Below are 15,933 nucleotides of genomic sequence, written 5' to 3' on the forward strand. Positions count from 1 at the left end.
TCACGCTATCCTTAGAATGCAACAACAAGAGTGCAGGCAGCGCAAGGTGAAAAGCTATATGGGGAGGCCTGGAGGGTCATCATCGAGACGACTGGGCGGAAGAAGACTAATGAGGGGCGGGTTGAGCGACACAGCCCTGGAGAGAGGGTGACGACCTGGTTCAACCACTTCCAAAGGAACAACAGCGGATTGGAGCTGAGGAGAATAAATCAGCATTCCTCGAACCTGCACATCAATGATGGTCCATTCACAGCCAGTGAGCTTGCCAGAGCGAAATCCACAGTGAGAGAGGGCACTGGGCCGGATGGCATACACCCAGTGGTCTTAAATTGTGACAAAGCTGTGAACATATTTTCTAATGCAACTATACAGTATGTTCAGTGCTGTGTGAAGGAAGAGTTGACTCTTGGCCACTATTCAGAGAAATTCCTCCCACCGCGTCGGAGAGGGCCGAGCCGAACCACACATATATTCTATCCTACGTGACCCCATTAAAATGCATTGAAAATGGCTGTGGGAATTTCATTATTGTTCACCCCAGGCTGAAGGCATGGGGAGGGAGTATGTTTTTTTTATTGGAATTGTGCCCAGGCGACTGTTTTGAGGCGAGCATTCTGATATTCATAAATATACACTAGTCTGGAACTGTATCCAAATAATCAAAAAGTGTGTGTGTGTGTGTGTGTGTGTGTGTGTGTGTGTGTGTGTGTGTGTGTGTGTGTGTGTGTGTGTGTGTGTGTGTGCGTGTGTGCGCGTGTGCGCGTGCGTGCAGGCCTGAACCTGCTGGCGTTCCTGGTGATCGTGGTGTCCTACTCCAGCATGTTCTTCTCCATCTATAGGACGGGCATGAACGTGACAGACGTGAGGAGCAGGCTGCACAGAGACGTAGCTATAGCCAAGAGGTTCTTCTTCATTGTCTTCTCTGACGCCCTCTGCTGGATACCCATATTCCTGGTCAAAGTGCTCTCACTGCTGGAAGTGGAGATCCCCGGTGAGTACACTATTATATCATAGACACGCTGCTGCTGCTGCTACCTCCTGATACAGCAGGGACTTTTATTTTGAAGACCCCAAAATTCACCCCAAAATTTGCCAGAAGCAAAATCGCCTAAAGCTAATGTGGCTACCGTCTTTTTATAAGTCATCAGAAGTGTTCATTCATAATTGATTAAGTGTTAATTACGTGTATGAATTTGCCTGCTCAGGTAAAGTGTGACCACTCCCCGTTCTCCTGCCATGCAGGCACCATCTCCAGCTGGTTGGTGATCTTCATCCTGCCCATCAACAGCGCCCTGAACCCCATCCTGTACAGCCTGACCACCACCTTCTTCAGGGAGCAGATGGAGGTGCTGCTCTGTCGCTGGCAGAGGAGCCTCTGGTCCAAGAAGGAGAACCGCAAGAGCATCACCTCCAACACCATCTTCACGGAGATGTCACGCAAAGCTTCCGGCCAGCAGTCGCTGTACGGCTAAGCGTCTCTCACTGACTCTGACCCCCGCTGCGGCTGCATGGCGGAGGGTGAAACCCCAACACCCACTGTGCAGTCTGGAGGTGGATGTAACGGACCGCTTTATCAACTTTCAACATATCTTCGTATATTTGCTCCTCCTGCTTATTAAAAGATGGTACCATTTTTGTCTAGTAGGTCTTCAAGACAGAGGATACGAGTGTGGAGTGGAACGGGGAGATTTTTAATTTAGCACTGAGCGGGTTTTAAATGTGTCAGAGCTTGCTTCGGACCGAGGAAACGAAGGTGAGCGCTGAGTGGGGAGGAGCGGGGTGTGGGGGAATCAACACCAGCACATGTGTGAGCGGGACAAAAGCCACCTGGAGTGAAGAGCGGGTTTTACCCCACTTACATGACTGAATTATCCACAGCCCTTATCTGAGACACAGAGTAGACAGAAATGGTGCCATTATATATTGAGCATTTGTTAGGACCAATTATATGAACATAGGTTGAAAACGAGTGAAGTGGTCCTGAGCCAAAAATTGGTCTCTTCTTCAAGTAAAATCATCGTATTGCGGTTTACTTAAAAGATGATCTGATCTGCGCAGAATATTCAGAAGCAGATCTGCCTGCTTGAACTCCGGCAGAAACCTTTCATTCACCGTTTCTGCAGTGGAATGACTTAACTGTGTGTACATTTAGGATTGGGCAGCTCCTACGGACACAGACTCGAAAATGTTAAAACAATGTTAAGATGTTTCTACATGCTATATCCGAGAGAAAAAAAAAGAATGGTTGGTGACAGGTGAATCATGATTGGCTAAAACCGCACACTGTATTTGTGGCCTTAGTGCCTTGTATTATTTAATAATTATTATTTATTATTAGTAGTAGTAGTAGTAGTAGTTTGCGAGCTACACTGATCCTGATGAGATCAAGATGAGATTAAATACGCCGCCCTCAAATATACCGTTTTGCAAATAACAGCGAGTTTGTTCAGTCTTATCCATCTCTGTAATAATGTGTGACATTCATGCCAGAGAGTTTCATGTACAAAGTGCTTCATTCCACAGAGACGATGATCATTGCGTATTACTGTTACATAATGGTGTTTTATTTCTTCCATTATTATAAGCTACGTTTAAGTTGTTAAAAAGCTGCATGTCTGTCGACATCCAACAGCTTATTGAAAATACTGACTTTGACTTGTCTTTGTCACCACCCACTTGCACCCCCCCACCCCACCACGTGCCAGCACCCACCCACCCCAACATCTCCCAAAGTGCTAATTTCTCTACCCGTCTGTTTGCTGTGCTTCAGAATAACAATGCTGCTGTAATTAAGGCAAATTACCAAACAAGATGCGTGGATTGCATAGATTATCACTACTATCACACTTTGCAATTCAGTGCTAAATCAAGCTACCGTACATGGCTCTAATACGTTTGTTTATATTATATTATTATATTTATATTGAACTCATTGCTTATTTTTTTGTTTTGATAGTGAAAGATGGTGAGCGCCCCTCCCCACCAACAGCTGACACTCTTAAGAGACAGAGACAGGCCGAATGGCTGCTCTGCGAGTGCAAAGCCATTGATCACATTATTATTGTGTCATCAATATCGGTGAAAATAATCAGGATTTTCTTTTTAGATGGGTTTGATATGGCATGTTTATGGCCCATATGTGGCCGATTCCGATATGCTACCGATTATATTGTGCATCTCTAGAAATAATACACCAGCAAGAGATCCTCACACAATAAGTAATGAGAAGCGGAAATAGTTACAAAATAATGCCACTGCATCTTTAATCCTCATGCCTAATTGAGGTCTTATGAAGATGTGACATCCCAGCCCCACCCCCACCCCCCAAAAAACAAATCAAGAAAGACATCATCAGAGCGTGGCGTGCTGCTGAGCAAGCTCTCTCCTCTTCTGAATACCAATATTGAGACATGGCCAAAGCATTTCCGGGGTCCCCAGCCAAAAACGTTGAGAACCCCTGAAAATTCTTAGAAAGCCTAGAAAAGGCCAAAAAAAGAAAGTTACACCGTACAATATTACTGACCTGACTCTTCTTGAGTCATACATAATTGTATGATATTAATATATTATTGATGTTTCTCTGTCTGTCGTGTGAAACAAAACCATTTAAGTCTATTTACGCTGGGCACGAGTAGTAGTGATTAATTTGTGTTATTGAGTGATTAATTATAATTAATTATTATTGCTGCAAATTGATATGAATGAAATCACCAGTTAAAGAACCACTTCACCACTTTTCAACCTGTCTTCATATAATTGGTCCTCACTGATAAAATACCACCAATTATTTGTACACAGTCGGTGACTCATAGGAGGGCTGTGGGCAGTTCATGAACCCGTCCACCAGTGACATCAGCGTTAGGCAGATTTATTTTAAACAAGATTAAAAAATATATATATTTAGATTTGTATTATTGTGAGAACGATTCCCCATTCCATTGATGATGCCACTGGTGGACGGGTTTCTGAGCTGCCCGCATCCCTCCTATGAGACACAGACTGAGTAGAAAATAATTTGTGTCATTTTATCATGAACATTAGTGAGGACCAATTTTATGCAAGATGGGTTGAAAAGTGGTGAAGTGGTCCTTTAATACAGATCAGTCTCATAAACTCAACTAAACACTAAATGATTTTGAATTATTGACATAGAATAGATCATTCAGTAATCTACAAAAGACAAACGAATCCAGGAAGTTTATTTACTAAAATGTATATGCCATAGGGCAGGCAATATGAATGTTACAAGACAGCCAAACAAGATGCAATTTCTGCTGTGGTTCCTGATTAGAACTTTAGGTGCTAAATAAGGTACAGTACATCTTCTTCTTCTTGCTGCGAGAGTGAGGTCTAGCCAACACCAACTCGGGATTCCTGGATCGCTGCCCTCCACAAATTCGCGCTGCAGCACGTCTACATAGGTGGTACGCTTCTTTCCCCTCCTGGCTTTGCCCTGGGTTGGCTCCCATAGGGTCAATTTACTTGCCTCAAGTTCTGGGTGCCTGACGCAGTGCCCTGCCAGCCTCATCCTTCTCTCTCTGACTTTGTCCGTGACGCGTGGTAGATCCCCATTTCTGATGCGGTCCGTCCATGTGACACCTAGTGCCATTCGTAGCATTCTTGTGTAGACTCCATCCAGGGCTTTTTCCTGTTGTACTGTGAGGGTCCACTGTGAGGGCCCCATACAGCAGTACTGACTCCACAGTAGCTATGAACAGCCGCCTCTTAAGGTCTTCTCCCATGCCTGATTTCCACACTCTCCTCATCCCGTGCAAGGCTTTCCAGGCAAGTGCTCTCCGAACCTTCAGATCCTGTTCAGTTGAGGCAGTCCAGGCCCTGAGGTACTTGAAGTCCTCGACTTGCTCAAGCACCGTCCCGTCTGCAGTGGCAATGGTTTTGTCCTTGGTGTTAACTGTCATTACCTTTGTTTTCTTGGCATTGAGCTTGAGGCACTCCTTTTCTACTGCCAGTAGTAGCTCCGTTCCTTTCTCGACTGTGTCTGAGATTAGGGCGATGTCGTCTGCGTAGTCGATGTCAGTGACCATGATGGGGTGTACTCGCCTTGACTTCCTCGGGACCAGAGTGAACCCTAGCGCCTCCTCTCTGCCATTGATTGCAAGTCTCAGTGCATAGTCCATCACTACAACGAACAGGAAAGGGGCAAGAGTGTCAGACTGTATAGGACACCTGCAAGAATTTCAAATTCTTTGGTGTCACCGTCGCAGGTTTGGACCTTGGCTCGAGTCTGGCTGTAGCTTGACTCTATCATCTGGACCAACTTTTCTGGTACTCCGTAGGCACGTAGAATTCTCATGAGTTTCCCGCGGTGGATGGTGTCGAAAGCCTTTTGGAAGTCAATGAATGTGATCACCGCCGACAGGTTGCGCTCCCTTACCCCTTGTTCGTTCCGGGCGGAAGCCGTTCTGTGAGTTTCTCAGTAGAGGGTCTAAGATTGGTCTAAGACGATTGAGGATCATCCTGTTAGCGGTCTTGGCAACTTGTGAGCTCAGGCTGATGCCACGGTAGTTGTCCGTCTTGGTGAGGTCACCTGACTTTGGTACTGGAACGATGTTCATTGTGCGCCATAGCTCCGGCTGCTCTCCAGACATGTGTGCTTTGTTGATGAAATCTAGCACCACCTCGTCTATGGGCACGTATTTCAGAACCTCTGGTGTCAATCCATCCTCCCCACAGCTCTTGCCACACTTGATCGTAGCCTTGGCCTTCTGGTACTCATCCATGGTGAATGGTCCATCTGGAATGGGAAGGTCATGGAAGACAGGGGCTATCAGAACATCCTCATCCTCGGTTGCAGGTGGGTTACCTAGGAGTGTTTTGAAGTGCTGGTACCATGCTTCAACCCGTTCCTCTGCATTTTCTCCCCGGATCTTGGAAGTCTGAGAGGAGTTTCTGCCAGAGATGTCATTGATGAGCTTCCAGCCCATGCCATGCTTCTGGTTAACATGAGCATCCTCGATCTCCTTGATCTTCTGGTTTAGCTCCTGTTGTTGTTGTCCAGTGTTGCATAGACTTGGTAGAGCTCCTCCTTCCTCCGCCTATATTCCTCCTTCAGTACAGTACATACTAATTGTTGTGAAAGAGAAAGAAAGAGATGCAGATAGGTGACGGCCTGGCGGAAAGAAAGAGCCCTGTCAGTAAGTTGACGAAGACATGGTCCTACACATCCTATTGCCGTTACACATCAAGTGACGAGAACAGGCCTTTGATGGACAGGGGTACGTCTCTCAATTGTCGTCTGTTGGAACACTTTTCTTCACACCCCTAGAGTGGCAGGTAAATCTCCACTGCAACATCTTTCAATGATTGATAATCTTCACGAAAGACAGGAGTGTAGGTGCAGGAGTCCTTGGTGAGATATTGTTGATTCATTTATTTTGACTACAGCGAGTTCATCTCACACCAAATTAACATCCAAATAGAATGTTGATGCTTTCTCTCTCTCTCTCTCTCTCTCTCTCTCTCTCTCTCTCTCTCTCTCGACTTTCTTCTGTTGTGATGGAATTCGGCACAACTTTGATTCCTTTGCAGTAGATGAAATCAATATTGAATGACTGGAAAATGTCAACGAAAAAGCTCACACAGTAGAAAAAATAAGAATCACTTTTTTAATATGAATAATAACTATCATAATTTATGAAACAATCTCAGTCTGTGTTCCATGTTGCATGAAATATATGAAGGTCCAGGTGGTCATATGCTATGTGGTTGGTTGGAAGCAGATCTCTACTAGTGACGGGGAGAGATCTGGGGTCAGCCCAGCCAATCCAATCCAATCAGTAGCAGATCTCTCCCAGTGACGGGGAGAGATCTGGGGTCAGCCCAGCCAATCCAATCCAATCAGTAGCAGATCTCCCAGTGACGGGGAGAGATCTGGGGTCAGCCCAGCCAATCCAATCAGTAGCAGATCTCCCAGTGACGGGGAGAGATCTGGGGTCAGCCCAGCCAATCCAATCAGTAGCAGATCTCTCCCAGTGACTGGGAGAGATCTGGGGTCAGCCCAGCCAATCCAATCAGTAGCAGATCTCTCCCAGTGATTGGGAGAGATCTGGGATCAGCCCAACCAATCCAATCAGTAGCAGATCTCTCCTAGTGACGGCTAAGGCTGATGTCAACCCAGCCAATCCAATCCAATCAGTATAAGCAGCATGGATTGGTATCAGCCGGCTCGAAGGGTCCAGCCAAAATATAGGTCTATATGGCATATGTTTTTGCCATTATGTCCAGCTTTGAGGGTTTGTGTAAACACAAACATTGTGTTAACACAAACATTGAATGCCATTAACAATGAATGGCCAGCTTTGAGCGTTTGTGTAAACACAAACATTGAAGACGAAGGTGAGGACGCAAATTGTGATTGGCCGGAATGGGATGATGTAAGAGTGCCCCTCACTTCACACAGGTGTGATTTTCAATAATATATAATATGTTGTACATTATGGAAAGATTATATTTTGAAGCAAATGGGTAGGAAGGAACAGAGTTTGAATATATATTGAAATGTTTTTATTTTGTATATGGGCCTGCCCTACTGTATATAATATAAATATTTTGAAACATATGAGATGTAAAAATCGAAATAAATTATTAGTCATTAGATGTTGGATGTCACCATTTTATGAGTCATGAATCAGTACATGAACAAATCATTTAATCTGTGGTTGCTACTATTTATACCTTTTTACTGAACTGCTATGCTGCATTATGCTGCGATTACATGTATTCATGTTTCATAACATGTTGCTGTTGAGTTAAAGTCAACAATCGCGACCAAGATGTTTAACAAGAGGTTTACTTTGGTTGCTACATTTAAATATAGGCCTACTCCAAATCTAATTTAATTGTTCAATTTGAGCATTTAAAAAAAGTAATATGTAATACAATATATTACTTTAAAATTAAGGTAATAAGTAATAATACCCAATACTGCCCCTACATATCTCTGATTACCACTTCATAACCTTTTCCGTCTCTCTCTCCACTCTCCCTCAAACTACTATTACCACTCAACGTAATGTGAGGCCCTTAAACGTCTCTCCCTTACTGCAGCAATTCCCTACCCTCACGCTCAACTGAAACTGTAACCTGCTCCTTCCTCTCCACTATGTCATCTGTTTGACCATCACTGCCGTCTCTCTTTCAGACCTCACCAGCTCCTTGGTTATCAGAGCTGAATGAACAGGTCTTGGAGCAGCTGAAAAGTGGCACAAAACAGGTTAAACAGGTCTTCTTTCTACTGCGTTAAGATTCAGCCTCTAACCCAAGAAAGCTCCTTTCCCCCTTCTCCTCCCTCCTTGAAACCCATCCCCTGCCCCGTTCATCACTCTCCACCAAGGCTTTCATCACCTAAGGTTGACGTGACTTGCTAGCTGGGGCATGCAGCAGCCCACTGATCACACACACAAACGCACGCACTTTGGACTGTGACTGACATTCTCAAAAATATGCTATTATCGCTATAAAATGTTGCTTTCAAAGGATGCTTTCAAACGTTTACATAACTTGCCTGGTAGGCTGTCATTACATGGATCATCTTGTGGTGCCATCTGAAATTATATTCCTTGCATTGCAAGCACCCAACATGTGTAGCTGATGATTGATGAAACAACTATGGGAAGCCGTTTAGGCCATAAATGCATAGTCGACTCGCACATACATGTATACTTCTCTTGCACATACATATATATTGGTACTTCACTTGCACATACATGCATATCTCACATACACATACATGCATACTTCACTTGCACATACATACATTTAGGTACTTCACTTGCACATACATACATACTTCACTTGTACATACGTATACTGCATTCGCACATATATAAATATTAAATACTTCACTTGCACATACATACATTCATTCACACATATATAAATACTTCATTCGCACATACATACATACTTCATTTGCACATACATACTTCACTTGCACATACATACATACTTCACTTGCGTGTGTGTGTGTGTGTGTGTGTGTGTGTGTGTGTGTGTGTGTGTGTGAGTATGAATGTATAATGCACAAAAGTATGTATATAACAGGAAGGCAATTCCTGGAACAGTAAGCTCGCAAGATGGTCACATAATTCGCCAGGACACCATTTTTGCCATAACAAATGAATTTCAAATGAAAAGCTAATGGAAATGCAACAGTCAGGAACAGGCCTGTAATTGCTGAGTGCTGAACTGGAGGTAATGCAAAAATGAAGACTGTCCACTTGATTTTATTTTTATTTTTATTTTTATTTGCAAATCAATGTCTTAAATGGCAATAGAGACTTTGTTATTATTTTTTTCCAAAGTTTATTGAGATGCATCGAGTGCACTACAGAGAATGATACAGCTAGCCCTGGTCCAGGGCTTACAGCGAGTCTCTCTCTCACAGAGAGAGACTCGCTGTAAGCCCTGGGCCAGGGCTAGATACAGCTAGCCGTGAGAGAAATGTCAGACTTCTAAATAACTACACTCAAGCCGTTGGCTGTTTAGCGCTATGTGATTAAATATTTGTAACTTTATTATTGCCATCGAAAAAAAAATGCTGCTGTGATGATGATGATGATGATGAAGAATATCCGTCTTTATATAATTGGCTCAGTTATCAAACCATGACATTGTTGTCAGAAGCTCAAACACTGATTCAGATTGTAAGTGTAGTGCAATTCTTAAGACAAAGCCAGAGTTTGCAAACTAAAGTAGCATAAACACAACACCAGCACCATAACAAACGTCCCGAGGTATTTTCTTTCTCCCCGAGTTCTGTCGGTAAGGCTCAAGGCTTTTGTCACATGATAGCGCAGCTGATTCCAGGCATCACATTAGGGGTAAAAAGGTACCACGTGTATATAGCAATAATAATAATTACTAGTATTATTATTATTAATAAACCATAGTATTAATTAACAGGTTACATGCAGTCATCACTTTAGGGGTAAAAATGTACCATCTTGCAAGCTTCCTGTTCCAGGAATTGCCTTCCTGTTATATACTTTTGTGCATATACATTCATACTCTCTCTCACACACACACACACACACACACACACACACACACGTGCGAATGAAGTATTTATATATGTGTGAATGAAGTATGTATGTATGTGCAAGTGAAGTATTTATATATGTGCGAATGCAGTATGTATGTATGTACAAGTGAAGTATGTATGTATGTGCAAGTGAAGTATGTATGTATGTGCAAATGAAGTATGTATGTATGTGCAAAATGCGAATGAAGTATTTATATATGTGTGAATGAAGTATGTATGTATGTACAAGTGAAGTATGTATGTATGTGCAAGTGAAGTACCTAAATGTATGTATGTGCAAGTGAAGTATGTATGTATGTGAAATATGCATGTATGTGCAAGTGAAGTACCAATATATATGTATGTGCAAGAGAAGCATACATGTATGTGCGAGTTGACTATGCATTTATGGCCTAAACGGCTTCCCATACACAACAGCATTGCAGTTTGCATTGATCGATGAGAGACCATGCACTCAGACCAGGCAGTTTGCTGTCATTATTCATCTTTAAATGCCCTGTTTTCAGCATATCCATATAATATCCTCTTAAATTGGATAGTCATTTCTCTGGCTAAACTAGCAGCAGATTAAATGTTTAGCGATCTGTCTCGTAGCAGCTGCAATCAATCTAACGACCAATTTATGCTCCGACATACAACCGTGTTCCCCCCCTGAATATATCTAATGGCACTGCACAGCAAAGCCTGATATTATTTTCATTGCATGATGGTGTTGTGCAGATAATATTATGGGATGTACAACACCACAAGTCAAGACAACACGGATCAGACGCGTTGTCAGCTTGTAGATCAGCTCTGACACAATTTTGTACCGTGATAAGAAGCACAAATCAGGCAACAATCTGTAGGCCTATCTCGTGTGTTGTGTTTATTGCGAGGTGCAGCAGAGGGGAGGCTGGCTGTTGGATAAAAAAAAAAGTATTTGTAATGTTGTCTTACTTTATTTAATATCAAAATAACATAGTATTACTGTAGTAGTACTATGTACGTAGTAGTAGTAGTAGTAGGTGGCTTTACTACATGTCGGGCCATGGCTCTTTAGCCGATTGGTAACTGTGACCAACTAGTGACCACCCGGGGCAAGGAAGGACACAACACTTTCTTAAGTTGACTGTTTTATTCCTCCATGTGCAAAGGCATAACACAACATATGACATTTTACACAGGAGAGCCGATAGCTCTCCACTGTCCGGACAGAGGCTCTCTCTTGAGTGTTTGTTGAGATGACTGATCCTGTTGTGCTTTGATCAAGTCCATGCACAACAGGTGCGCAGCCACACCCAGAGTCCAGTTCTAGAGGCCAGGTGTGACTGCCTAAATCAGTCCTCCATCTCACATACCCCCCTCGTTAAACTGAGGCTGGGCCGAAACCTACTCCCCCCATACCAAGCATATAAAATATATCTTATCTTAACACCGGACTCTGACACAGGGTTACCATTCCTAATATAAACAACAACAGACTCTGAAACAGGGTTGCTATACCTAAAATATTAAAGCCCCTCAAACAACATTGGTCATTCCCGGAGACCAGAGGCATGGGCTGCTGACCAGGTTGGCAGAGGTGGCTCTAGGCTTAGGCTGCTGCAGGGGCTGCTTGGACAGGCTGGGAGGAGGCTCACCATTGGGGTAACGATGGTGGCTTGTTGGTGGGTTCTCCAGCTGCAGCCACACCCAGCTCTACTCTGAGTCCAGTTCGAGTTTGACTCCAGGCCAGGTGTGACTGCTTAAATCAGTCATCCTCCATCTCACAGTAACGTACGCTGCTTACTGATATGAGGTTCCGGGTCCGCCTCCCGGCCAGCGCTACACTACTAATATGCTAATTATAATGCTATCGTAGAGCAATAAGGCAGCCGGCCAACGGCCATGGTCATTTATTATATTACATTATATTATATGTTATTATTGTCTCCACCAGGCCGAAGGCATGGGGAGAGAGTATGGTTTGCACTCCGTCCGTGTGTGCGTGCGTCCGCTAATCTCCGGCACTGTTAACCCGGTCGATGCCAAATTTTGCATTTTTTGCATCCTTTAAAAGTACAACCGCTTTGCACGAGCTACAAGCCATATGTGCTACCTGCTTTTAAATATGTGTGTCCTCCGTGCACGCCTTCTCTGGGTGCATATACTGTACATTAGTCCGACATAGGCCTACCAATAGTCTGACATACGTGGCCGGATAAGACTCTCCCGTAGCTTCGGCATGCGGTTAGGGTTTGGAGTAGGGTGTTTGTCTTTGTCTGGTCTTTAATAAAAGTTTTTTTTGCATTGTGCAGTGCGACCTCTCCTTCCTTTACAAGTTTTGTCTCCCTGGGCCGTGGTCAGCAGCACTTCCTCACTTTTAGTGTACGCTCCTACCTCTTTGTTTGGACTTTGTCTGCCTATCTTTTTCAATAGTACTGTGGGAAAAAAAAAAGATGGAAATATTTTTTATTGTATTGTGTGGGGTGAAGGCTAAGATATGGTGTCTCTCTTTCTTGTCTCTGCCGGCCTACAGTGATCCTCAAATGTTTTCATGTCAAGGCTAAATTAATAATATATTTGGCCGCAGGCCGCTATCTGAACATATTTTGTGCCAGGGATCGCCATACAAGATTTATTTTGTTAAAATGTTTACAGAAATATTCAAAGTTTTCAAGAAAACTCCTCCTAGATGAAGTAGAAACTGGCCAGGTTCTCTGAACACAAATACAAGGAAAACAATTGACTGGCTGTACTGTATATGGGGCATGCAAATTGTAGCAGATGGTGGACCTTAATTATGCTAAAATTGGTTATGAGCAAGTGGGCTTCAATTATATTTTTGTACGTGCAGCTCCCGAACATTTGCAGAGAATGAAACAAGGGAAACAAAGCCAGATAACAAGAAGGCACAATGACATTATGCATAACATGAGCCAGGAAAGATGCTTCTTGCTGTGCAAGAAGAAATATGCCCAAACTTTTCCATGGCTGCAGTCACCTTTTAAGAAATGGTTACACATGGTTATGAGGTGAGGTTTTGAGGACAACTGTTTTGAATTGCTATTATTGTTCAAACACAACAGAAACCAGGGATTAATATAGTTCAAGGGCGAGAGATCACAATACAAATCCTAATCATTCTTCCTCCACACTGGGATAAAAACAGCATCTGAAAGTTTGATGGTGCATTTTTTACACGTGAATGCAGTTAGAACTTTTCCTTTGCATCTTATGAGAGGTGGTGTTCTTCTGCTGCCGTGATGCGCACGCATGCTGTTGCTTATCAGTGTGATGTTGTCTGTTAATTATAGTAATCTCAGCAAGGCAGATGGCTTCCTGGGGCCTATTTCACGAAACTTGGATTAACTAATCCAGGATTTAGGCCAAAGCCAGGCTTTTTAAATCCTTATCTTTACAGCCTGGTTTATTCCGTTCCACTAAAGCCAAGCGAGGCTCAGAATTGGTGGATTTGGCGAGCCGGGATCAGCAAGCCTGGCTTAATAGACAGTCTGGCTTTTTGTCTCTAGACCCCTTATGTGGATCACAGATTTACTGATCCTTCTTCTTCATGGGGTATTAAGGCAGTTTGCATCCTTAATAGTTGCATTACAGCCCCCTTCTGTATATCTCATTATCTTTACTAATCTATTCAAGACTTACTGATACAAGGACTTAAGCTTCTAAAATAAATACTGCTGCTGTAATTAAAGAGAGAACATACTCTCAATAGTGGATAGACTGAATGATTAACTACCCCAAAAATATAGTTTACATTTTACCACTACTATTAACTTAAAACAGAATTCTTAATATTGTAAGCATAATGATATTGTCGCATTGTGATATTTGGCCATAACTCCCTCCTCTGAGGGAGCTACCTTTGGGGAAGGGGGTTGTTGTCCAGACAGGTCCGGGTCATGGGTTCATGTAGCATGCCAAAGTTTGTGCTATTGCCATTGAGAATGCATTGGGCGTTTAAGTTAAATAACTCAGAAACTACAAAACATTTCAAAGTAAAAAGTTCCAGCATGTGTCTCCACAGTAAGCTGAATTTTACAAAGTGTGAATGGAGTTTCTAGGTGAAAGTGATTTTTTTAAGTGCCACTATCTGCCTATAAATGTCTCAAATTTGAAAGCACTATATTTCTAAAACGATGAAACATTTCAAAGATTCCTTTTCAGGCACACATGTCCACCGTAGGATGAACCTAAATAGGTTTGAATGGGGTTTCTAGGTGTAAGTATGTAGGACTAGTAGTGGGTGAAACGTTACAATGGTAATATGTTGTAAAACAATGAGTAATGGTAATATTTAGTGGTTTTCACTTTTACAAAAAAAAATTATAATAATATAATATAATATAATAATTCTTCTTAACCGTGCACTTGCACGACAGCAAACCTATTCATGGGGAACATTCACCAAAAGCAGCTGATCTACAAGCTCACAAGCTGTCATGATGTTGTGCAGCCGATATATTTTGGTTATTTGATTTTATATAGTGCTTAAATTAGTCCTTTAATGCAGACCGATACAAATAAGGCAACATAAACCCATAATAATTTAATAAATCTGGAAAACATCATTGGTTTGTGATCATGCAGTTTGACTGCTTAATGAACAGTAAAGACATCAGGATTAGGTTAAACCAGGCTGTTAGCCTGGTCCGGAGCAGGCTAAGTCCAAAGCATTAGTTTCCATGGTAACTTATGTAGCATCACTTTCATGAAACCGAATCAAGCCTCAACATATCCAGGTTAACTGGTTAAGTTAATCTGGCAAGATCAACCAGCTTTCATGAAACCGGTTAAGCACTGATCCAGGATATATTAAACCAGGATATGTGTTAAAGCCCGGCTTAATCTCTAATCCAAGTTTCGTGAAATAGGCCCCTGGTTAGAGTGGGTGACAATATTATCACACAAAAAGATGATACATCCTGGATAAAATACATCCGGTGATAAAATGGCCACCAACGTAATAAAAAAAGTCAACCAAAGAACAAGATTCCTTTACAGGATCTCCTCACTGGTCAACAAAAACACCTTGAAGACCCTAACAGGAGCCCTCGTACAAGGTTTCTTCGACTATGCATGCACCTCTTGATACCACAGTCACAGCACCTCAAAAGGCCCTAAAAACAAGGCGCCAGACTTCCCAAAACAAACTTGGGACTAAATTATTTTCGCTCCTATGCCACCACAATGTGGAACGCCCTACCATCAGTCATTAAGGCCTGGGCTATACGACTCTGGGTGTTTTTTCAAACGCACATTTCTATGTGCGTTTGGGCCTTTCAGCCAGACGCAAACGGCGTTTTCAGCCACTCAAACGGAGGTTTTTGGCAACGGATAAATAAGTGGAGATTTTCGAAAAGATCCGGATGGTGGAGCTGTGTAGTCATGCGAAACGGAGTTTTTGAGGAAGGATGACGTCACCTCCCTAGTCGCGCATGTTCGTTGTTGCTTTTAACACTGAGCATGCGCATCAGTTCATGGATTGAAAAACGAACAACTTCCGGGGTGAACGTGAGGTTACCATAGAAACGACAACAAACACGATGGAAGCTAGCGCCACCCGCGCGGGCGGATCATCACCATCTAATATAATCACAAACCCTGTTCTTCCAGTAGCCTTGCTAGCCTAGTGGACTACTACGCAGACTAAGAAAATATATGCTTTGCTTCACTTCGCTGGTTCGCACCCCACTGCCGCAGCTGTTTTAACAACCGCAGACTTTTTAATAGTTTTTGGATTAAGGTTGGTGAAGGATGCGTTGCTCCCCTGCTTGCGGTTATGTATGCAAGCAGGGAAGCAACACATCCTTCACCAACCTTAATCCAGTCTTTTTAATGCAACCTTAATCCAAAAACTCTGCGGTTGTAAAAGCAGTGGCGGCAGT

The 15,933-nt window shown here is 42.9% G+C and overlaps 2 protein-coding genes across 5 annotated transcripts in view; one reads left to right on the plus strand and one right to left on the minus strand.

Moving 5' to 3' along the window:
• LOC310863175 (relaxin receptor 1-like) overlaps window positions 1–1,759 on the plus strand; it is a 121,898-nt gene extending 120,139 nt beyond the window's left edge. For 3 of the 4 annotated variants that reach the window (XM_083771342.1, XM_083771343.1, XM_083771345.1), the window contains 2 exons: window positions 773–991; window positions 1,243–1,759. In XM_083771342.1, coding sequence (XP_083627468.1) covers window positions 773–991; window positions 1,243–1,472 — 449 coding nt within the window. In that variant the 3' untranslated portion in view covers window positions 1,473–1,759. Of the gene's footprint in view, window positions 1–772; window positions 992–1,205 lie in introns of all 4 variants that reach the window. The other variant, XM_083771344.1, reaches the window with a different exon arrangement.
• The window catches only part of LOC310863201 (uncharacterized protein), a 322,397-nt gene that overhangs the window by 168,154 nt on the left and 138,310 nt on the right, over window positions 1–15,933 (minus strand). The window lies entirely within an intron of this gene.

This window comes from Protomyctophum parallelum, assembly GCF_964188405.1.
Source record: "Protomyctophum parallelum genome assembly, chromosome: 1".
NCBI lineage: Eukaryota > Metazoa > Chordata > Actinopteri > Myctophiformes > Myctophidae > Protomyctophum > Protomyctophum parallelum.